The sequence below is a fragment of the Anopheles cruzii genome, chromosome 2, assembly GCF_943734635.1.
Source record: "Anopheles cruzii chromosome 2, idAnoCruzAS_RS32_06, whole genome shotgun sequence".
NCBI classification, from domain to species: domain Eukaryota; kingdom Metazoa; phylum Arthropoda; class Insecta; order Diptera; family Culicidae; genus Anopheles; species Anopheles cruzii.
Window position 1 is genome coordinate 35,808,159 of NC_069144.1, and position 23,895 is coordinate 35,832,053.

The 23,895-nt window shown below is 42.9% G+C and overlaps 4 protein-coding genes across 4 annotated transcripts in view; 1 reads left to right on the forward strand and 3 right to left on the reverse strand.

The window, feature by feature from the left end:
* The first annotated feature begins 383 nt into the window (after positions 1-383).
* On the forward strand, positions 384-4,391 carry LOC128278965 (activating transcription factor 7-interacting protein 1). The gene is made up of 3 exons (XM_053017687.1): positions 384-2,944; positions 3,295-3,725; positions 3,789-4,391. The coding sequence occupies exons 1-3, from the start codon at positions 384-386 to the stop codon at positions 4,193-4,195; spliced, it is 3,399 nt and encodes a 1,132-aa protein (XP_052873647.1). The 3' UTR covers positions 4,196-4,391.
* Positions 4,392-11,340: 6,949 nt separating this feature from the next.
* Positions 11,341-13,159, reverse strand: LOC128278966 (nose resistant to fluoxetine protein 6-like). Its single transcript, XM_053017688.1, has 8 exons — positions 12,983-13,159; positions 12,741-12,913; positions 12,513-12,681; positions 12,385-12,436; positions 12,243-12,297; positions 12,024-12,168; positions 11,618-11,947; positions 11,341-11,541 (listed from the first exon to the last, which is right to left on the reverse strand). Exons 1-8 carry the CDS (start codon positions 13,157-13,159, stop codon positions 11,341-11,343), a joined length of 1,302 nt encoding a protein of 433 aa, XP_052873648.1.
* Positions 13,160-13,414: 255 nt separating this feature from the next.
* LOC128278967 (uncharacterized) lies at positions 13,415-19,262 on the reverse strand. The gene is made up of 11 exons (XM_053017689.1): positions 19,193-19,262; positions 18,774-19,072; positions 18,322-18,484; positions 17,863-18,047; positions 17,625-17,797; positions 17,378-17,546; positions 17,124-17,317; positions 16,908-17,052; positions 16,706-16,832; positions 13,990-14,288; positions 13,415-13,624 (listed from the first exon to the last, which is right to left on the reverse strand). The coding sequence occupies exons 1-11, from the start codon at positions 19,260-19,262 to the stop codon at positions 13,415-13,417; spliced, it is 2,034 nt and encodes a 677-aa protein (XP_052873649.1).
* A 2,972-nt stretch (positions 19,263-22,234) lies between these two features.
* LOC128278968 (nose resistant to fluoxetine protein 6-like) overlaps positions 22,235-23,895 on the reverse strand; it is a 17,916-nt gene continuing 16,255 nt past the window's right edge. The window contains exons 2-7 of the mRNA XM_053017691.1: positions 23,645-23,817; positions 23,406-23,574; positions 23,154-23,347; positions 22,940-23,084; positions 22,546-22,875; positions 22,235-22,468 (exon numbers count right to left, since the gene is read on the reverse strand). Of these exons, the coding sequence (XP_052873651.1) occupies positions 22,235-22,468; positions 22,546-22,875; positions 22,940-23,084; positions 23,154-23,347; positions 23,406-23,574; positions 23,645-23,817 (1,245 nt within the window). The remainder of the gene's footprint in view (positions 22,469-22,545; positions 22,876-22,939; positions 23,085-23,153; positions 23,348-23,405; positions 23,575-23,644; positions 23,818-23,895) is intronic.

Below are 23,895 nucleotides of genomic sequence, written 5' to 3' on the forward strand. Positions count from 1 at the left end.
TTCGGAGCTAGAGAGGATGGTTTTACTACTACAACCGCATCGTCCAGTTGCACGCATACCATGACAATGCCGCAACGTTTTTTTGCATCTTGGTAACCTAGAGAACGACGAACTGTCAAAATGGTGTGGTAGTGTGTGTTGCGTCTCGTATAATTAGGGCAATGTTTTACAAGCATTTCAATTCGGTTTGATTGCTTAGGATGTGAAAGATATCTCCCAATTTTCTTATGAGAAGGTTTTCAGCGTTAGTTATGACCATTCTAACATAATAGATTATAAGAGAACTGCACGTTTTTTGTGCTATATGTGCAGTTCCTGCTTAAGCTCAACCAGCAATAACATCTATTATTTCATACCATTGCAGATATTACACACTCTAAATTATGGAGGACCAAAGCGCTTCATCAACTGTTGATGAAGAGACTCCTACAACCAGTGGACCAGCGAACCAGGGAAATGGAGATCAATCGTCTGAGCTTATAATCCAGGAAAATGACGAGCTCCTGTCGTTGATAATCAGCGACAGTGAAGGCGACGAACAGGAAGTTCCAACTGATTCAACTAACAGCAAACGTAAAGGTGCTGAAAATGCTGATGCCGATATTACTGGAATAGCTCTCCTAGATGCCACTCCCGAGGCTGTTTCTGAAAAAAACGTGGGAGATACGAAGCAAGATGATAAACAGGCGAAGGAACGCTCCAGCGAAGAAGGTGATGTTGGTGCTGCTGAAAAGCTTGAACAGGCAGAAAATGATAATATCGACCTGACCGAATCATCTAGTCCGGAGGGGTCTTTTACCTGCAATCGTGGTGTAAACAAGGGTCCAGCGAACCAATTGAGCCCTGTCAGAAATGATGGGAAAAAAAGTGTGGCACGAGCAACTAACGTTAATACGACGGCCGAAGAACTTTTTAACTCACTGTTGGGTGAGCGCTCTAGTGCTGCGATAACGGAGACCACCGTTCACGCAGAGCGCAGTGATATGATAAAATTTAGCGACGAAGTGGACAAAGATTCTTCAAAGATTGCAGCAGAAAACAAACAAAAAGCAGTCGATCGCAGCGTTGAGGTTCGTCCTTCCGTAGAGCAAACGGAGATCGCTCAACAAACAGAAATGGCTACCGAAGCAGGTGAAGCAGCTGGCTCCAAACGATTACCTGAAAAAATAGACAATGTATCAGGTGTAACTGAAACGGCCGATGCAAATTGTGGGGAAGTAAAAATCCCCGATGAAGACGCCGATGGAATTGCGTCACAAAAAAAGGATGGAAGTACTGTTCCTACTGCGTTACACGAGAAGCGCTTATTGCGGGAGACAGAGGAAGATGTAACGGACGATCTTGCAAAACGAGCATTCGACGCGAACAAGAAGGACGGTTTAGCTGTTGATGAGGCTCAGGCTACACAAAGCGACGAACACCAAGTGCCAATCGTTAGCACTTCTGATGATATCGACGAACCACCGAGAAAAAAGCAGAAACCTTCGGAAGTGATCTCGACTGGTGACGATCTAGCTATTGTGTTATCAGAGAGTGTACAAGAAACAAGTAACGATCGAGAGCATACCTCGGGTGTCGCATTTGTGGCTAATTCATGCGAATCGATAAGTACGAATGGCCAAATCAAACGTAGAGGTTCATTACTAAGCGAGATCGAAGCCGACAAAACAGTCGAGGCAAATAGAAGCAGTTCTGCACTTAGTTCGGCAGAAATGTTACCCAAAAAATCAGCGGCCCTGGAAGTGTTGGTGATTGATGATGATGATGAAGAAGATATTTCGAACCCTAGAGCAACGGAAGCAGTAAACGATACCAAGAAATTGGAGGACAGTGGCAAGCGAGATGTACACACAAGCGGGGTCGGAAATACCGACAATATATCTTCTGCAAAGAGAGCGAAGATGGCTGAATGTGGCACATTGAGCGACGAGGAGAAGAGTCTTCCTGGCGTCAACCCAGACACGAAAAACGAAGACGATAAAACTAAAAAACGAACGGAACCGACTGTGTTACGAATGGATTTTCTAAGAAGATTCGCACGACCTTTGACAACCATGACTCAATCTGATCTTGAGGTACTAATCATGCAGAAGATTACCGAGGCGATCGTAAACCGGGAAGAGATGGCCGAGATGCGCCAGCTGCTTGCGAAGCAGGATGCAATGTTGACCGCGTACCGGCAACGAATTACAGATTTGTCCAAGAGGTTGAGCGATATTACGATGATACAAACTCGAGTGTTGAGCGAATTGGACAAACGCTCGAGCCGTCAGGTACTGCCACTTAAGATAACGCGGAACGTCGGACTTCAGATATATTTGCCGAGAATCTCCTACAATGAAGTGGAAGACCATCCGTTGCACTCCGTAGCAGGGAGCACTTCACCAATAATGGGTCCGAAAGAGTGCTTGCCGAATAGTGCCAAGAACGTGTCTTCAACGACCGCGAACTGTGGTTCACAGACACCACAAACAAATGCAGCAAAACCCTTGACAGCCGCTCATCAAACCGTCGCTAACGTGAACAAGCATTCCGGTACTAACACCGCGCGACCGCCACAATCGGTGACCGTAGCACGAAATTCTATGGTTAGTTCCAACGGTGCATTGCTTTCGAATGGTGCAACCAACAAACAAACAGCGCTGGCTCCTGCGAGTTGCGACCGTCGTTCTACAAACACACCCAATCCGAAAACCACCGAATCCTCAACATCATCCAGCAATAGCAGTGTAATGAACGGCAACAATGTAGCTAGGAACGCATCGAACAGCAACCATGGCGGAAATCGAAAGTCCTGTCACAAATTCACCCCAATGAGGGCTCCAATGTCCGCCCAGCAACAGGCACAGCACCAAAGACATGCTCGTGAACAGCAGGAGTACATGGTACAGCAGCAAATCAAGAGCCAACAAGCACAACGACAGCTGCAGACACTTAACACAGGGTAATTAAACTTTTTTTTGTGCTATGATAAATTACGGTCATTTGAATGTGAATTATTAACATAACAGTGTAGCCCTTATTAAATGGTTTATACGAATTACTTAAACAATAGAAATGATTTATGTGACTAACAACCAACTTGTATCGTCTAAATGAAAAAGAACCACATACTCAGTGTTCCACGGCCCTTAGCCTCAGGGTAAAACTCATCTCTGGGTGCTATTTTGAACTCCAATGTTAAGGCTAGTTCGTGAGACGGAACTCGATAAAATTAATGGTCACTAGTGCATTCGGTCGCTTTGGACTCTTCTTTAAAAATAAACTAATTTACAATATTCTTTCATTTTCTAGTAAAACTGACCAGCCAACGGGCAATGCGGTGCGTAAAAGTACGTCAGCTGACTCGGTACACATCCCCAGACCGGTACCGGGCAGTACTCGACGAGAGTCAGGACCATCATCGACTACAGCACGACCTACCAACTCTTCTCTGATCGATTTGACGGACGAAGACGATATTCCACGAAAGTCGACCAGCACTACTGCCAGACCAACACTCCGGATGCATGCGAATGTTACGACGCGATCGTCGCCCAACGTCGTCACTTCGAGCACCAATGGTCAGCTGACACGAGTATCTGAGCAAGCAAACCAGCAACGATCACAGGGAAGCGAAAAGCATGTACTAAACGGTCAGATACGTTCGAGTTTGAGCCAAAAACCAACTACAACAAGTGCCAAAACGACAATGGTTGCAAAAGTTGTACCATTAGTAGTTAGCGGTAGGTGGCCGGTGCAGAGGGCTGTGCATTATGATACTAATATAAACTGTAACTGATTTTTAGGAAGACGTCCATTATCGAGACATCCGCCACCGTTACCGGTGCCACTATCGGCGGCTGAGACACAAACACCCAATCCAGCGTGGGGGCTACCGCCACCACAGCCAGCGATACGAATTATAAACATCGAAAGCGGCATTGTTATTTCTTGGGGAATGGACGACCTCACATCCCTTAATGCTAACATCGAAACGTACCAAATCTACGCATACCAGGAAACGTCCGAAACGCCAACACCGGAATCATGGCGCCACGTTGGTAACGTTGATGCACTCAATCTGCCGATGGCCGTGACGTTAACACACTTCCAGGAAGGGCAGCGTTACCATTTCGCGGTACGCGCGATCGACGTACATAAACGTGTAGGACAATTCAGTGAACCGCGTACCTGGAGTGATCGCCAGAATTAAACGCTTTTACTCCGACACTTTGCGCTACAATGGTATCAAGCCACATTTTACCACAGATCGCTTCTACACTCCACCACAGATTTGGTTTCTGGAGAGACATGTGGCGAGAGCAATGCATTTCGACAGTGCTTGTTCCCTTCAGTAGCATACAGCAACTGTAGTCTAATTCATAGAAACTTTAATCTAACATTGTATGTTTACGTTAACCATAAGGACATCACATTTTGTATGAAATAATGAGAAATAAATACGTTCCTTGATTGAAGATAACGGTTTACATAGTTTACCTCTTTTACATGTAGAATGTCAATTTCTTTCTTCCTGTTGTCAAGCATGAGCCTCATTGAGGCATGTGCAACAGTGGTGATATCTGTATCCTAGCTACTCTGTTGCCTGTTGCTCCACAAGTGTGCCAACGATAACGATACTAACAATTTCAACATATGGTTTGTAGAATTATCAGACAAATTTATGATTCTGGAAAATACTAACTATAAATATCGCACTATCGCTCTGCACGTTTGCTTCCTCGAAAAACCTATTCCAATGCCACTATTGACGGCAATAGCAATGTAATAATGTTACGCAAACAAAAGTTACCACATTCACCGGCTGGGGTACATCTGCGTCATTACGTCTGATGTCCTGAGAAATCAAGCGTCTGTCCTAGCTCTAACTCTTGTTGCGCCACGATTCATATTCATAACGGACAGTATTGCTTCCATGCGTACGGGGGCTGCACTGGTACTTGTAAGGATTTAGACTCAATTAATGTGGCCACTAAATGTGATGCAACCAATATTGTCAAACATGCTGATGATGCCTTAAAGCAGTTAATGCAATTTTATTTTATTCTGGAAACAATTTTGAGTTATGTAAAAGTAAATATCATTGATAAGCACTCCAAAGCATAGCTGGAAGCGTGAAATATAGATATTACCCAAAGCAGGGGAATGGAAATTTTACCACGTTCTCAATAAAAAATAATATTACAGAAATAAGAAAAGAACGTTTTCAAACGTGAAAAGCAAGATATTAAAAAATTAAACCATAGTAGAAAAGACAGTTGACCTCCGTTTTTTTTAAATGCTTGCCACCATTCTAGTCGCGAGCGGAAAATTCAGTCGGATATAGTTATTCGCTTCAGAAGCCCAGTACTTTCGTTTTATGTTGGCACCCCTTTGTAAAATAGTGGTCCTTCTTCACGATTGCGTGACGAGTCGCCGTTTTGGCTACATTTTTTCTCCAAGCTCAAGGCGGTGGAACTTTAGCGCAAAACGCTCTACGATCAATAGTTCATATGATGATGAATAGCCAAGTTACCAAAGGAACTTTCACTTGGTGTCCGATCAACGGGGATAAGTCAGTGCTGTTATGGTGACTCGAAACTGGAGCTCGTATTTGAATTTAGTTAAGGTAATAAACGGCAAAAACAAAGGTCTATCATCACTATCAGCACTATCGTAGCTGATATTAAAGCAGTCTTGTGACTCGACGTTTTCGTAAAAGTAGATAAGTAAAAGATAAATGGTTCCATAGTGTGGCTGACTTACTCTGGCTAATGAGCATAAACTAATACCAAATTTAACGAACCCGAAGTTCTGTTATTTTTGCTGAAAGCACCGGTGCCGTATTGTAGTAAAGCACATATTTAATAGCTGCCCTGTTGTTGTTGGTTATGTTGCCTTCTTTTTGTTAGTCCTCTCCATATTCGCAGAGCTAATTTCACTTTCACGCACAGTACTGCGGCACGGTAATTGACATCGTCGTATTCGTACATAATTGTTCGAAAATTCGGCCCCACACGAACTACTTGAAGGCGTGTTTTGCGGGAAGGACTTTTCCGGATATGCGACAGTTGTTAACGGCTTTGCTACCAGCATTTTGCACTCCACATACTACAAACTGTCCCAATCCACGGACTTTCTTTTGCTCCGTTTACTTTGGTTCCGGAGCTTTCTCTTAGTACGCATATTCGATCTACTTGCTAAGACTTCGAAAAGACACACATAAGAAAAGCATCGTAGCAAAGGAAAAGGCAAGAAACCTTTTTAAGTTGATTTGGGGACACAATTTAGCTTTTCCCTTTTTTCCTTCGCTGACTTAGCTTTGTCGGTGGCAAGTTTCCTAAGCAGAAAACAAAAACTAATACGAAGGAAGAACAGGCACGCGTTTGGTGTTCGTGTTTCCCATTAACATTTTAAACGCCGTTTTGCAATACTTTGGTACAATTTTGCCGCTGTGTACAGTGCGATAAGCAAGTACTATGACCCATTTAATTGCTTCAGTAAACGAATGAAAGTTTGGTTTTTCTCTTTTTTTCGAACAATGTTGATTTTTTGTCAACCATGCAACAATAAGCCAAAATCATTACACTTTCCCGAGCTAGAGATCGAAGCTTGAAGACCGTTCTTTTAAGTGCCCAATAAAAGAAGATGAATAGTACAGCTCAAAGATGTACGCAGTGCAAGGATTGTTGTCTTTAGTAGCTTTTCAATTCAACTAACGTTAGTGGTAACTTTTTATCGTCTGAAAACTTTCGTGCCGCACTGTGTGTCCTCAAAGCCCCGGACATCCGGCAAAGTGACCGTTCGCAAGGATTCGTTCGGGTTTCGCTGGCCAAAGAGTAAACGTGCCACTAGCAGAATGATAGAGACAGAGAGCATTGCGCCCCGCTAGTGAGTCTTTAGTGTGTGAGCGAGCGATGTATAGTATCCTGTCGAAGATGTTGCGAACTAGCTCGACACCGGTTCGCCGGCAGGTTGTTCCGCTTCCTGTTCCAGTTGTTCTTCGGCTTCGCCAAGAATTGGGTGCGCGATAGTTTCGTGGATAGTTGCGTTTTGTTTTTGCTGGTTTACCAATGATTCCGTTTCCGTTCCGGCTAAAGGTATCGTTTTCGTTATCGTGCGTGGCAGTGCAACGGAACGGACACTAATTCTGATCGCTCATGTATGCGCACAGAAAGTCAATTTACTAATTAATAACCCAGCGCCTTTTTGATAGGCTGAAGTTGTGAGCATGTGAGATGTGAGTGAAGCACGACGTGAAATGAATGATTGTAATGTTTATCGGTGAAAGCAATTCGTCCCGTGGAAAATACGATACTCATTGCGATTGGGACAACACATTATATCGCTAAACGCGACGTCATGGCCCCGTAATCGCGTCGGGTTCGTGGTTGGTTTGGAGAAAACAGTTCTAATTTTCTGACTTTGCCGTATTCCCGATGACGACGGTAGCTGCGAGTATGGATTCTTGGCCTTCGATGGCACTACATCGTGGCGAGTCAGATTGATTAATTACCCGACGGTCGCCACTGGAAGCATCTTTGGCCGTTTCTTTTCTGCACATTGGTCATCGGTCATAAACCGTGAGTTTCTTAAGTTACCATGTTCTAGGACCGTACTTCGCGTACACTAGAGTTGAAGTGCGTTTAGTGAATGGGAGAAAAGCTTTTTAGAGAAAAAGAGAGCGGTTCGCTTTTGAAACTAAGACTGGATAGTAAGTGATTAGGCCTTATTTGTTGTGACTCATAACAAGATGAATAGCAACTGTCAATTACTTGTTACTAAAGTACTCGTCGCTTAAACAAATTAACTGGCTACCTGTATTCTTTCTGTAGTAACCATAATTGCGGAACTTTTATAGTTTCCCAATTGCTCTATCGTTTACGACGGTTTAGTTTGTAGGTGTTCCGTGCGGTCGATAAAGAACATTCCTGTACGGTATGAAATATTATTCTTATTACAAGGCATCGCAAGGCAAGGCAACAACGTGATATTTTGCAGCGGGTAATAGAAAGAGAAGGCTTGAATTGGAATAAATTGGAATTCCGGTGAAATAGTCGAACTGGAATCGCCTTTGACATTCCATAACCCTTGATTGGCGATAACGGTCGCTACGTAACGAAGCCAACGAACAATCGGGATCGTAACATAGGGGAAACAAAGCCCCAATCGTGGCTTCTATAAAACGTTAGCTTCCGTAAAGGATCTAATTAGTAACGACCAGAGTCCTTTGCGGCTGCGGTGTTTTAGCTTCAAGCCGTGCGAAACTGGCAGAAACCAATCGTTGCGCTGCGTGGGAAAAGAGAACGGCTTTGAGACTATTTATTTGGCAACCGATACTTTGCTTTAATCTATCTGATTTAAGTCAATATAGCTGTTTGTTCTTAACACTATATGCTTTTCCCCAATACTTTCTTACGATGGTCTCGATCATCGAAAGCTTTAATGTAAGAAAATCTGGCGCTAAGCCGTGCTCACCGACGGCTTTCGTCTTACCGATGACTAGTCTTTTCCCTAGAAGCGCGGTGAAAAAAGGTCATCAATTACAGCGCCATGCCCAAAATACTTGTGAGAGTCTCAGAAATTTCCATATACGTACCCCGTCAGAATGATCGATCTTTCGGCCAGCGGCCTTATGCAAATAAAAGCATGACCAACCCCGCAAAACTGTAACGAAAAGAAAGTAATTGAGCTTCATACGTACTCTGAACCATAAAGGAGGGCAATGCTTTGATCGGGTGTTTTTGTTCAAATTCATTTTTTTGTTTGATGCTTTTGTTGCTTCTTTCTGCCGAAGATTATGTCGGCCTGTTAATGCCACTTGGCGAAGGTCTGGAGCAATGAATAACTTTGCTTTAGGCATTGCATTTTGATCAATTATTCAACTCTTCCTGAATGGAACCCTTTCTGAAATGAGCGAAACGAGTAAACCAAGTGCGACGGGTTTGGATTCGTTAAGAGGTGTGAATTTTCAGCAGAGAAAAAGCGGCAGCACTTTGGCCGTCATCGGAGGAAACGGCGATGAAAGTTTGCTACAGTTTGCCTTTAATTGAGGTCGCTTTTATTGCTTCGAAACAATTTAATGAGGAATGAGGTTCGGAAGGAAGCAATGCCTGGTTTAGGTACCAATACATTATCTTTGTTACCAGTGTTCATTGCCAGCGAAGTATGGTACCCAACAGTTGCTGAATAAAAAGAAAACCTTATTTCTTAACCAAATAAACTTACCAAGCTCAACCTACCCTAATTGCTATAGCAAAAGAGAACTCGTATGAAACAGGTGTTTGAAATGGTCCTGAATAGTCCTGGCATGCATAATAAGCGGGTACAAGACCTCGTCGACTTAAGGGAGACCGAAGATTAAATTCTGCATTTTTCATGAGGTGATGCTTCTTTCTTGGGCCAATGCTCACCCCTTACAGCAAATGGAATTTCGCAAAACAACAGAGGAGAGCATTTCTCAGCCCTATCGACCTCAGTGTCAGTCCACACCATTGTGGTCCTTAGAGCCATATTTGCACTCGCTTGTTAGCCTTGCTCTAATGTTTAAGGGTGTTGTATTACGTTTATCATCCAACAGTTTACAATTCGCGAGTTTGCGTGTGCATCCGTCTCATCAAAAGTGGGGCGAACTGCCGGGCGTGGTAGGAAACGTGACCTCGGCAGGTTTAAACCGAGCATAAGCTATTTACTGATATCGATTTTCCGAATGACTCACGCGCTGAGTAAAGTCGAAACGCTCACGTTACGCTCGCTCCATTTTGTAGTGTTTTTCTAAGGAGTTTTTCCACCTTTGTTTAGCATTAATCCTGACCAAGTGGTTGTTTGGAGCTTCGCGGTAGTGGTGTAGCTGGAATACAAATTATCTTTCCACGTGCTTTTTTTCTCCTGGCCCAGCCCCTTCATCCTCATCATTACAGAGAGCAATTACGTAGTCTCAGACTGTAGTTTCTTTAATTTATTTGTTCCATGCTTGTGGCGATAGAAGCGAAAACAATTCAACTCCGTAAGCAATTGTTCCCAAAATAGAATAGGCGTTTTTTTTACAGAAAAAGGGTATAGGAGTGACATTTTTAAATTCTTGGCAAAGTGCTTGTGCTACTTGAAGTTTAGTTGAATACTTTATTAAATTAAAAACGCTGGAAAATATTAGTTCATCTTCTTATTCGGCACGACAACTACCGAGCGGTTTTGCCTGTAACAGAGACAATGTAAATCTTTTATTGCTTTCTGTAAAAATGTGTTTTTTTTTACACGCCGGGTTGTTGGCCCCGCGGTCCCGCGACAATCCTAGTGTCGCGAATCGATCTTATGGTCAGCTGCGTGTGAGGAGCTACCGGGGAGCTCTATCAACGGGGGCTATATTACTGGATATTTGACATTAGGCACTAGGCAAATATGTGTTCAAATGTATTTTATTTTACCTACCTTTTTAACCTTTCTAGGGCTTTACAGAATTTATTTTTATCACTCACTTTTCCTATTTTTGTTCTATTGTAAACTTCATCAACGAAACAGAAAATAACACCGATAAGACGAATAAGACTGTAGTGTTTCCTTTGCATCGCTTACTCTGACCTTATGATGGCGAAGTTTCTCGCTGATTAAAAGTCGTTTGCTAAAACGCAGTGCAGATCGCCGTAGCACTGCATCGCGACGAAGGTTAGGTTTGTTTTCGTATCCAATGAGATTGTACCTGAAGGTTTGGTCGGACTGAAATAGGGTAATTTTGAAACTGTTAACGACCATATCTTTCGTAGCCCAGTGTCTTTGGTGCTTCTTGTGTTTTGAATCATTATGTGCCAAGTGAACACGATGAGCTAGAATGTTGAATGAATGTTGAACCGTTTTTTTAATGATTTTGTGATACTATTTCTTCGAGGAAATTTACATTACAGCTGAGAAGTGATAATGTAAATGATTTCCTTTTTTGAACCTAAACCTAAATAGTGTCCAAGCACCTAGGTGTGAGATGAGGAAAAAGTTTCGAAGGGCAACTGCTTACTAATGCTTAGTGACCATGCCATAAGATTGATTAACTTTCCTCATGACCAATCACAATCGAACGTTTGCTTCATGGCCCAAGTACGCTTCGGTTGAACCGTACTGTACGTACCTCAAAATTGCACTCTTCCGCAATGCGCAATTGAGGTTTCGGCTACCACATTTAATGTACGGTATCAGCTTTGCGACCGTACCAGCTTTGCATGTTTATTAGCTCGGTGCGTCGTCCTTGTAAATGGTTATTTCGCGGAAAGACCGAAACCATGTAGAAGCGTTCAAATTCGTTTCTTGAACGCACTCTCAATCTCTCAATCACGATGGGCTTCAATAGTTCGATACGTTTCATTTGCTTTATCACAACTTAATGCTGGTTGTACTATACACGCTTTCTGTAGTGGCCTGCATTCTACCTTTAGCGATTGCCGAGGTTTTGAATTTTCCATGTAATCCTTCAAATATTATTTTGCGAAGTGCAAGGAATGGTGATTCAAGCACCAAGGACAGGAAGGCTGCAAAACAGTACGACATCAGCAGGGTTGACAAACATGAAGCGGTCTAGGGAGAAGAAAGGAGAGAAGAAGAAAGAGAATTCAGTGGTTCGCAATCTGAATATCCTGGCATGACATATTACCATTTCTACGATGCCCAGGTCTGTGAACCGACTGCTGTTGAACCAGAAGGCTCGGGTTATGAAAAAGTGGCCCAAATATGCACAGTAGGACAGGCGCCCAAGGATACCAAAAATGTGAATATTAAGTAGTCGTGCGATCGGTTCTATGGTGCGAAACGTGCAGCCGATTATGAACAGCAGCAGGAGCAGCGTGTAGAATATGCGACCCAGCGGGAAGTACACGGCCATCCAGATGGAAGGTTTGTGGAAAACGTTGCTGTAGATTAAGTACCCCGCAATGAACGAGCCAGGTATGGCGCAGAAACCGAGAATCCACAGCATCGAAAACATCTACCACGAACCGATAACAGGAAGTGACGTACAGTACGTGCAGTTAGGCCGATATGTGGCTCTGGGTTTAACATACCTTTGTGGGGTGAAACTTTTTTTTATGCAGATGAAGGATGTAGAACGAACCCATAATCGCTGTGGTGTAGTTGACCAGGTTCATGTGTGTGGGCAGGTATGTTTCGTGGTACATGTCCCAGTACCAGAAAAAGAACCTCAGAGGCCTGTCAGGAGACATTGAGCGAGCTCGTATTTTAAATATATTCAAATAACTGGCTCGCAGCATTGTGGCACTTACTCTGGAGGTAGAACCGTCACCGCTTCATATCCGTTCATGTATACTAAAGCTGCTGCTACCATAGAACATATCAGCAAAAGGAATGAAAGAATGTATTTCCGCAGTTTGGGATATCGCAAAACAATGGCACACACCACCAAACCGTAGACGAACATGTGGAAGTCAGCGGCCAAATACCACGTGTGTTGCATGCACTGAAAAACACAAAAAAAGAGTATGCTCACGATGTTTTTCCATGGTTGTCAGTTCGTGCGGGAAAAAGAAAGTTACTGGCTCATCTGTCGCGTAGTAGTTGTTGATGTACAAGAGATTGGCCCACCAATGCCGACGACAGTAGGTCCTGGATGTTTCGAATCCCTTCCGCCAAAGGGGTCCACCTAGATAGCGCGCAACCCAAGTGGCTTCCAAGAGCAACACGAAGGCATAGGCAGGGGTTAAGCTAAACAGAGAAAAGTTGCATTCAGTGGTTGTCCTTGATTGCGCACTGTGCTTACCTACCGAATATAGCGCTCAACCGACATCATTACGATATCCACGATTCCTAGTTTTCTGTCTGTCTTTTCCAACTTCGGTACCAAGGAAAGGAAAACCATCAGCGCACTGATCACGAAAAAGGTAGTGACGATATGCGAACCGTTTGCGATGATCATCGACATAATTTCACTGTATTTCTAGAAACGGCCACGAGTCTATGATGTATTTTGTGTTTTTATGGTAGTCATATTTTTGCAAACACTCACCCGTTCAATAACCATTGCGGTTCGTGGTTGTGCGTAAAGAATGTTGTGGCCCATGTTGATGATGGAGAAAATCAAAAACCTCAACGTGTTTATGTGACGCATCGAATGGCTAAAGGAATCATCGCTCCTCGATGTGAGACGGTACCAGTTACGAACGATCGAGAACGATACAACCATCATGGACACTGGAAAGCCAAAGGCAGTTTAAGTTTTCGGCCAAAAATTGTAGTGTCAGTTCACATTTCCACCTTGTGTGTTTTACCTTTCGTAGAGAGTTCTTGTTTGTAATGCATCAATTGGCGAAGCTTATTACAACGGTGATCATACCAACTCGAGATTACCACTATTACTAGCAGAGAAGCTAGCAAGGCCAAGAACGCTATTTCCAGGTTATCTGCAAATGGCATCATGTTGGTGAGCTTTTAATGTTGTTTATTCGTTATCATACGCGCAGGTCCCAAGTCGTCGATCGAGATTACCAATCGGATAGGACCGCGTGTTGCTATTGCAATACTCGATCTCCGTGTATGCTCGTAACCCGTACTGCCGCATGAGATCATAGTTGATGCACTGGGAAAGAACTTCCGAATAGTTTCGTTGATATTCGGCCACATCACGGAAGGTACCGTTTTTAATGACGTACTGCGAAGCGTAATAATCAGGGTAAGGAAAGCAAACATGTTGATTTTAATGATGAAACTTCCAACAATCTCCTTATTAAATAAATCTACATACACATAGTTCGACAAACAAGACAACAATATGGAATTGAAGTTTCTGAGTTCCATCTAATATCTAATACTCTAGTATTCGATCTAATTTTAAAATTTGATTCTTAACTGGTTTGCCTGTTGCATTGTCATTCTTAAAGTAATCGATTGAGTTTTCGAACTGATTTGTTTCAATAACTATGTGTAATTTGAGGATCTAGTCCGTTCAATAAATCTTTCAATTACTAATCCTCAGCCATTTAAATTATGGTCTGCCAAAACACGTTAGCCGCTTACCGGAAAATCTATTTCAAATTTCGGCACCACAAGCTTTGCGAGATCTATGGTCTTGTCGAGCGATGCCAGTTTGAGGGCACAGTTCTGCACGCAGATCCCTCGATCAAGATGCGCGTGGTTCAGATGTTGTTTCCAATTGCGAGAATACTCTTCGATCACTCTCCAAACGCGGGACGACTGGTTGGGATGCACCACCGCCTTCACCATGCAGTACACTCCGGGAACGGTGGGATCATCGTTCAAACAATCGTCGTAATCGTCGAACTGAAACACCCGAGGCATCAGCTTGTACTCGGTCACTGCAACGATTAACAATTTCAACCAATTTTGGCAAAAAGGCACGAATGCTTGTGCTCACTATTGAGGTGTTGTTTGCACTGCACAACTGCACTGGTGCATACAAGCACGTTTAACACAACTTTCATGATCGACATCATGATGCCTTACACGTCTTCTCCGATGCACTGCCGCAGTCAATCTGGCATTCAAAAATTCACTTTAGGCACCGCCAGCCACTGTTGTTTTGCGACGTTTTTGAGCAGTAGTGAAAGTAAAAGTTACTTGTTTTATGTTCTAGAGACACGGTAGGCTGGTGCGCAACAAGCACTGCCCTTGCATTACCTGTTTTTAGTTGTATCCAAAATCCTACAGAAGGCTGCAGATACGAATCAATCGTCTGTGCATGTGATAATTTGTGGTTTTGAAAGTCGTATTATAATTGGTAACTTTCTTGAGAACCGTGGATTATTTTATTGTTCTTTGGGAAGCGAATACGTTGTGGACGGAACCATGTGCGACTCTCTTTCCGAGAGACTCCATCCACCAAACATGATTTAACTTTCCATGTCTGAACTTTTTTTTAATTACTGCTTCCAGCTTTGCTCTGGAAAAGTTTGACGACGGTAATTCGAAAGAAGAAGAAGATGACGGTAATGATGATGATTGGTTGAAGTTGGTCATCTCAATTGAAATCGTAACATTCACAATTCATCTCGTCTGACGAGGATGATCGACAAAGATTATGATCGATCTGAAGATCATTAAGTTACAAAACAAATAAAGAGATTTATAATCTGTTCCACAACCTGTTCTTCAAGTTACGTTTTCTGGGCGAGACTGACATACATAAATCGAAATGTCCATTAATCTCATTTGAAGAGGAATCCAAGTTCTAGAGTTTATGCAACTGTCCATTGTCGTACGCTCTCTTTTTGGTGTCTTCCAATACTTTGAAAAAGGTGGCCTGGTTCCCATTGGATCTTTACAAAGTGTTATTGTACCATATTACGTGTTTAAAAATGTTGCCAATGTTTTTCAGATAGAAACTGACGCTGAACACTAAGCTCACGATGGATTCCCAACAGTTTGAGAGATCTTCCTGGTTCACGGTTCGCATTTCCTAGATTATGGAATGAAACGATTATTACACACCATTATTATTATTATCATACACCTGACTATTGGAAAAAAGCAGCACTACGTATTGACTGTGTGGTTGACCAACCAACAAAAGACTGTTCAACACTAACTTGCAAATGTTTGATTAGTAACGATGTCAAACATTCTTTTGTTTTTATGTTTTATGTTTTATTTTTATGTCGTTTTCCTAAACGTTTTCGGATTTCTTTGTCGGGAAGTTCTTTTTCTCAACGATTTCGATATATTTTCAATGGGTGTTTAAAAAAAAACACAACAATACGTTTCCAATAGTTCATTGAATAGGGTATATTTCAAGGAAACTGTTTTAAAAATTGTGTTTACTTTTCCACGGTGCGGTCAGGAGGTCCAATTTATCGTCTCAGAACGATCATTCAAGTGTGTGTCATGCCCAGCACGTTGTACGTCATGTGGAACCTTATAGAGGTATGATTAGTAATAGTTAAGTGGCTGATTAATGTTACAAATAAGCGATTATAAATGGATTGCCCAAAATCATTTGACGTTGACTGGACCAGTTCTATTCTGTTACTGCCTCCTATGTTCGTTTGATTTGACACTTACATTGTTTTAATTGAGGTTTGTAATTGAGGTGTAATTGCGACGATATGGAACAACAACTATTGAGCATTTGAAGGCCACTAATTGACGTAATTTATTTTACACTAACTGATTAATGCTTTAATGCTTTTAAAATGTAACTAAATTTGGTATATAACGCATGTAAATTCTACGAGTTCCCTAACTTCTACTGACTCAGACCTGGAACCCGTCAAATGGTGTGCAATTTTATTTAGCAGCCTAGAACAAACCATACGGGCTAAGACTACTTCTGGACACTTTCAACACGAGGGCGTTTCCCGTTTAGACTCTCAAAGAGTAGCTTCTGAAGGGCAAGGAACGGAGACTCTAGTGTCAAGCAAAGCACCCAACCGAGTACGTAGGACATTACCAAGGTCGACCAACTGGTTGTGTTCTGAAAATTCCGAAAATTTTGGCCAGAATTGATTAATGTTTCCGTACTATCGTTACCGTTGATACAGCATTGCGCATTGCGCCACTGTTTTATGGCTTACCATCTCAAAAACACCAATATTAACCGAACGCCTCGTGCCGAAGGATGCTGCCCTCGTAATGAACAAGTGACACAGGTACGCACAGTACGTCAAGCGTCCAAGAACGCCGAAGAAGTGGATGTTAAGCAAACGGAGCACGAATTTGCTCGCACGGAAGAAGAAACCGACAGTGAACAAAACCATCAGAACTGTGTAGAATATACGCCCCAGTGGGTACAATAGTGCCATCCAGACTGCCGGTGTTTCAAAAATGTTGCTGTAAATGAAGTATCCAGAAATGAAATAGGCGGGCATTGCCAACACGCCAAGAATCCACAGCAATGCGAAGATCTGTAACGAAGCGAATCAGCCATGTAGGGAACGTTGGACGGAACATGAGGATGTTGATGAAGGCGGCAAGCTTACCTTTGGTACTTTGAAGTTCGTTTTCTTCAGATGTAGAACGTAGAACGCACCCATAATCGCCGCCGTGTAGTTGACCAGATTCATATGGGTTGGCAAGTATGTATCCTGGTACATACCCCAGTACCAGAAAAAGAATCTCAGAGGTCTGTAGGGCGATGCAGCGGGAGCTCCCATTAAACATATTAAAATATTTAGATTACTTTGTCGATTACTCACTGTGGAGGTAGAACCGTCACCGCTTCGTATCCGTTAATGTACACTAAAATGGCTGCTGCCATAGACCATACCAACAGCAGAAAGGAGAGAATGTACGTCCGCAATTTGGGAAATCGCAAAACAATGACACACACCACCAAACCGTAGACGAACATGTGGAAGTCAGCCGCCAAATACCACGATTGTTGCATGCACTGCGAGTGAGAAAGACTCTTACTTTGGAGAATTTTCCGACAATTTAGTTCCCAACTTACAGGCTCGTCAGTCGCGTAGTAGTTGTTGATGTACAAGAGATTAGCCCACCAATGTCGGCGACAGTAGGTACGCGAGGTTTCAAATCCCTTGCGCCAGAGAGGCCCATCCAGATAGCGTACCAACCACGTGGCTTCCAACATCATCATAAAAGCGTAGACGGGAGTTAGGCTATAGGAAGAAGTGATCAGATTCATGTTCTTGGGTTCTGGTCTTTATTCCCGGAGGGTGCGCGCAATCCGTGCTTACCGTATGTAGCGCGCAATGGATATCATTATGATTTCAATGATTCCAAGTTTCTTGCCGGTTTCTTCCAATTTGGATACCAGTGACAGCACCAACATTAACGCCCCGATGAAGAAGAACGTCGTCACTACGTGGGATCCGTTGGCAATCACCATGGAATCGAGTTCATCGTATTTCTACCGTAAATGGTTATGTAACTGTACAGCCTGGTCAAGAGAGCTTATAAACTATTTTATCTTACCCTTTCGATGACCATCGCCGTGCGTGGTTGGGCGTATAAGATGTTGTGGCCCATGTTTATCATCATGAATATCATAAACCTTACCGCATGAATATACCGAATGGAGTGACTCAGTGAATCATTGCCTCGGGATGTGAGACGGTACCAGTTGCGAATGATCGAAAACGATACAAATGCCATGGAAACTAGAGCAAGCAATACAAAAGTATTTAATTAAAACCCGTCAACATGATCCAATCCATCCAATAATTAGTAATCAATACTTCACCTTTGCTAGTAAGATCTGTTTTGTAATGATCCAATCCATGCTGCGTTTTGCAACGATGGTCGTACCAGCTTGAGACAAAGACGATCGTCAAGAGGGTGGCGAGCACAACTAAGAAAGCGATTTCTAAACTATCTGCAACGATCATTGCGATTGTTAAGTGTTCTCTAATCTTAGCATTATAAAGAATTTACCAATTGGGTAGGATCTCGTGTTGCTATCGCAGTACTCGATCTCGGTGTATGCCCGTAGGCCATGTTGCAGCATTAGGTCGTAGTTGATACATTGGGCCAGCATCGTCGAGTAGTTGCGTCTATACTCGTCTACATCACGAAATGTGCCATTTTTCATGATATACTAGGACGTAAGAACATAACATTAGCATAAGCTAAACTAAAAACAGCGACTGCTTCTCCTTCAAGTGCAAGTGAGCAAACTCAGTCTTCTCTTCCAAGCATTCCAAACAAAGTGCAACCTTGAACCTGATTGTGGCCTTGAAGATAAATTTAAAAATGAAAGTAGTTCGCTCTCTCCACTCTTTCACTTCCATTTTCCATTTTAAAACTTATCACTGTTAAAAGTTATCTTTTTGCGAAGGCAAACATTGTTAATGTCAATATCCACCACACATTAGACGCAAAATTACCGGAAAGTCTATTTCAAATTTCGGCACCACAAGCTTTGCGAGATCTATGGTCTTGTCGAGCGATGCCAGTTTGAGGGCACAGTTCTGCACGCAGATCCCTCGATCAAGATGCGCGTGGTTCAGATGTTGCTTCCAATTGCGAGAATACTCTTCGATCACTCTCCATACGCGGGACGACTGGTTGGGATGCACCACCGCCTTCACCATGCAGTACACTCCGGGAACGGTGGGATCATCGTTCAAACAATCGTCGTAATCGTCGAACTGAAACACTCGCGGCATCAGCTTGTACTCGGTCACTGCAACGGAAAAGGCCAATTTTGGAAGGGAATCGTACTTTTTGGCAAGGCCACAAGGTGGGCCCAAAAAAAGATTTTACGATCACTTTTTGGTGGCCTCTACCCGAAAGCTTAACTTACTATTCGGCTGATGCCGACACTGCACCGAGATTGTGCACAACACTATCACCACAAGTAGCTGGAACTTCATCGGATCGGATACGTCTTTTTCGAGAAACAGCCACAAGCCGTCTGGCGTGTCGGGCGCGTTACTGATGGAGCTCAAACTAGTGACCAGCAGAAGAAAACGATCCTTACCTTCGGCGCTTCTTGTGGGTTTTCCCTACTTTCAAGGGAGTACTCGTTACGGTATTCGCAATTTCAGTCGTGTTGCTTGTGGTGAAAGGAAAACTTACAACTCGGCTGCGTTTTATTGTGACTGCCGTAATTTTTGACCAGCCGACTCAATGCTCGTCAGTCAGTTTATTGTAGTCCAACACTGAAACACAGTTTTGGTAAACAAGGTGAAAACGCAGGAAACAGACAGACGATCTTCCGAAAGATGTGCACTTAGCTATATTTTACGGTGACTATCGACGGTTCCAGGTGAACGGAAGCACGTGCAAGCATTGACCCACCGGTCAAGCGTGTGTTTATGTGTGTATGTGCTTCTGATTATTTGGCCTCTTTCGGTTCGTTTTGACAATGATCGGCCGGATGTTGTTAAATAATCTGTATATTGCTTAGATTACAGATCATGATCAAACTTGATTGCTACTTGCTTCGAAACGGACTTATATGTAATGTTCGAAAACGATCTAGTAAACTCGTTTTGAAATACATTTAGGCACATCACAGATGCGTAGGCAAGTTAGCTTATAAAACTTTGAGTGTTTAATATTAAATCGTCTTCAAAATATGTTCCTATCATAACGCATATCTTGGATATGAGCTTAGTAAAACTGCTTATCAAAGTTGTGGACCGTAGTATATTAAAAACTAGTCGACCCGGCAAGCCAAAGTTGAAAACTAGAACATTAATTAGAATCAACATGTTCACTGTTTAGGACGTATGCTGAACATCGACTGAACGAACGATTTTCAATCATCTTCGTTGGATTGAAAATCGACGAAAATATTCGCCAATAACTACATCTTTTAAAGTCTAATTAAGTAAATGGATAAATTATTCCTTTAGTCTTTCTCTTTAGATTTGATTAAACTCTCTTCGGCATGCTTAAGAGAGGAATGCGAGAAATTGTATGTCCAAAAAGATCCCAAGTCCCAAGAGATCCACCACATCCGCTCTCACCGAATTTGTGACGAAATGCAAGACCGCAATGGACGTGGGACTGCAAATTGACGCGGTATATACTGATTTGAAAGCGGCCTTTGATCGTGTCTCACATGACATCCTAATCGCGAAGCTAACAAAACTGGGACTTTCCCCGGCTCTAAGTCAGTGGATACGCTCCTTCCTAACCGGTCGTACATACAAAGTCAAGGTATCATCCTGCTTCTCTAAATGTTTTCCTGGCACTTCCGGCGTACCGCAAGGGAGTAACCTTGGACCTCTTCTATTCATTGTGTTTGTCAACGACCTACAATACGTGCTGCACGAGTCAAGATTTATTATGTACGCTGACGACGTGAAACTCTACGCCATTATCAGAAACCCCGCTGATTGCACTGATCTCCAGGCTGATCTCGATTCGTTCACCAGCTGGTGCGCACTAAATCATCTGGAGTTGAACATCGCCAAGTGCAATGCGATCAGCTTCAGTCGCTCCCGCCAACCTCTACTGCACGCATACAGCATCCGCGGGGCATTAATTGAGCGCACTAGCTGTGTTCGGGATCTGGGAATCCTACTCGACGACAAACTTAGCTTCATAGAACACTACGAGCACGTCATTGCGCAGGCCAATAGGCAGCTAGGACTGCTATTCAAAATCGCTAACGATTTCCACGATATCCAATGTATTAAGGCACTGTACTGCAGTATAGTTAGGTCTACTGTCGAATATTCAAGTGTTGTCTGGTGTCCGTTCTCTGCCTGCTGGAGTGAGCGAATCGAGCGTATTCAGAAAAAGTTTACCAGATTTGCCTTAAGGAAAGTTAATTGGTGCGCGTCAGGGCAACTCCCACCATATCGTACGCGTTGCCTCCTCCTTGGCCTTGAGAGGCTCGATGATAGGCGGGCCATCGCTCAATGTTGTTTGTGGCTAGCCTCATCAGTCACAACATTGACTCTCCGGTGCTTCTCTCATTACTCAACATTTCTGCGCCGTCGAGAGTTCTAAGGAATTACTCGTTTCTGACTGTGCCAACGCAGGCGACCAGATTCGGGCAGTTTAGCCCTTTAAACTTCATGTCAACCAGGTTCAATCAGGTGTACCATTGTTACGACTTTGACCAATCTGTAAGCGTGTTTCGTCAGCATATTCGTTCGGTTGCGTTTGCGTCTGATTTGTGATTCTACAATCTGTGACGTCCAAGTATGTTTAGCTTTAAGCGAAATTTGTACCTTATTTTATATATTCTCCTATTAAGCCTGCTGGCCCGTAGGATGATTCTAATAAATAACAAATAACAAATAACAAAACCATTTTGTATTCCCGCAAGTCGGTTAATCTTGTAGGCAACGAATAGGGTCAATAGGTAGACATTTAAATTTTGTTTTGATACAGGATCAATCTTGACCGCAAGAGACTCACAAAAGTTCGTGAATTTTCTAGAAATACCTAATTTACGTCTGTGGCCGACAGTACACACCAAAAAACATCAGGTCATCAGGTTAGAAGTAATTAACTAATTCTTTATACTTGATACCTTGAAACTTACATGGTGTTCCAATTGAACAAAAAAATCGTGTCCCAACATCCTGGGCTTTGTTTACATTATTCGACGTTATCGTAATCATGTTGTGTCATCACTTTTCAGAGACTTTGTATCAAGCTTTGTATTAATCTCCCCTATTCTGTTTTTTCTCAGATTAAAAAAATCATTTTCCGGAGACATACATAATCAAACATTGCCATATTGGTTAAGAAAAGGATTGCTTGGTTTAGCAGATTACACGAATAATGTTTAAAACAGTCTTTGATTTTATTTTCATAACTGTTTTACCGCGTAATTAGCTTTAAGATGGCATCGTTTCATTGACTAATGGTAGCTTTCAAGTTAAAATCGTTGACTGAAAACGACGCCGGATATTGGGTACGCCTCGTTACTTTTCTCCAAGTAACTGGTATCCGTTCCCTGTTCACCGCTACTCGTTGAGTGCGTCATTTCATCGGATTTTACGTGCCGCTTGAATAGCTGTTTCTGCAAGGCAATGAATGGAGATTCCAGCACTAAACACAGCATCCAGGCGATCAGGTACGACAGAAAGAAGGATGCTGCCCAAATATTTCCCTAGAATTAGATTAAATGTATAATTTGAATTATCAGTACGCCCGAAGAGAGCTCGCGAAGAACCAAAAGCTGCCTACAATGTCGATCATCTGGTAGCGGTAGAAACTCCGGGTGCTAAACAGTGACATCTTGATAAGGCACAAATGGCACAAATAGGCACTGTACGTGAGTCTTCCGATGATGGTGAAGAACGGTATGTTGGAGAATCTGGACACCAATTTTACGAACCCAAACGATAAACCTACGCCTGTGAAGAAGATAACCACTCCGTACATCAAGCGTATTGCTGGGAACAGCAACGCCACCCAGAGAGAGGGCATAGAGAAGTTGTAGTGATAGAAGAAGTAACCAGCGGCAAACATCCCCGGAATGACCACCAGGCTGACGAGCCAGATACCTTTGACGAGCTGTTTGACGAGAGAACCAGGTTAACGTATCGGATACTTGATGTGGCTTGCGTTTCTCGCTTACCCAGCTGTAGGTAGTTCTGTTGTTTTTTAAATGAATGTAGTAAAATGCACTGCCAATGGTGAAAGTGTAGTTTAGCAAATACATATGCGAAGGTACATAGGCCGACAGGTACACGTCCCAATACCAAAAGAAGTAACGGATTTGACTGAAATCGAAAAATGTGGTTTAATACACAACCCTGTTTTTGTTTCAAAAGTACGTTGAAATGGCATACTCAGGCGCAAATATCGGGATAGCATCGAACTCCTTAACGTATACGATGGCGGCTGTAAGTATGTAACAGATGACCAACATAAAGCCGATGAGCATGTTCCGAGCCTTCGGGAAGCGTAAGATCAGTGAGCACATCACTAAACCATAGACAAAAAGATGGAAATCCGCTGCAAGGTACCATGTGTGAAGCATGCACTATAAAGAACAATAGAGCGTTATGATAATTTTAAAATCAACCATTCACATTACTTACTGGCTGATCAGACTTGTAGTAGTTGTTGATGTACAGCATATTCGTCCACCAGTTCTCGCGACAATAGGTCCGGCCTGTCTCGAAGCCTTTTCGCCACAATGGCCCATCGCCAAGGCGTACTACCCAAGTTGCCTCGAACAGGATTACAAATGCGTAAACAGGAGTCAACCTATAAGGAAACAAAAGTAGCATTTTGAAGTGGAGTTTTCCGTTGATCAAAGTCGATCGGTTGTGCTTACCGAATGTAGCGTGCCAATGAAATGAAGAAAATTTCGATAATTCCAACCTTTTTCTTTGTCTCTTCCACTTTTTGCATGAAGAAAACTACCAGAAGCAGGCCACTGATGGCAAAGAATGTCGTCACAATCTGTGTACCGTTGACGACTATCATTGATGCAAAATCTTCGAAGCGCTGGAAGTTATGTCAAGACTATGAGCATCATGTCCGGTTGTTAGCCTTATTGGCAGGGATTTCTAATGCGTGTGCCTG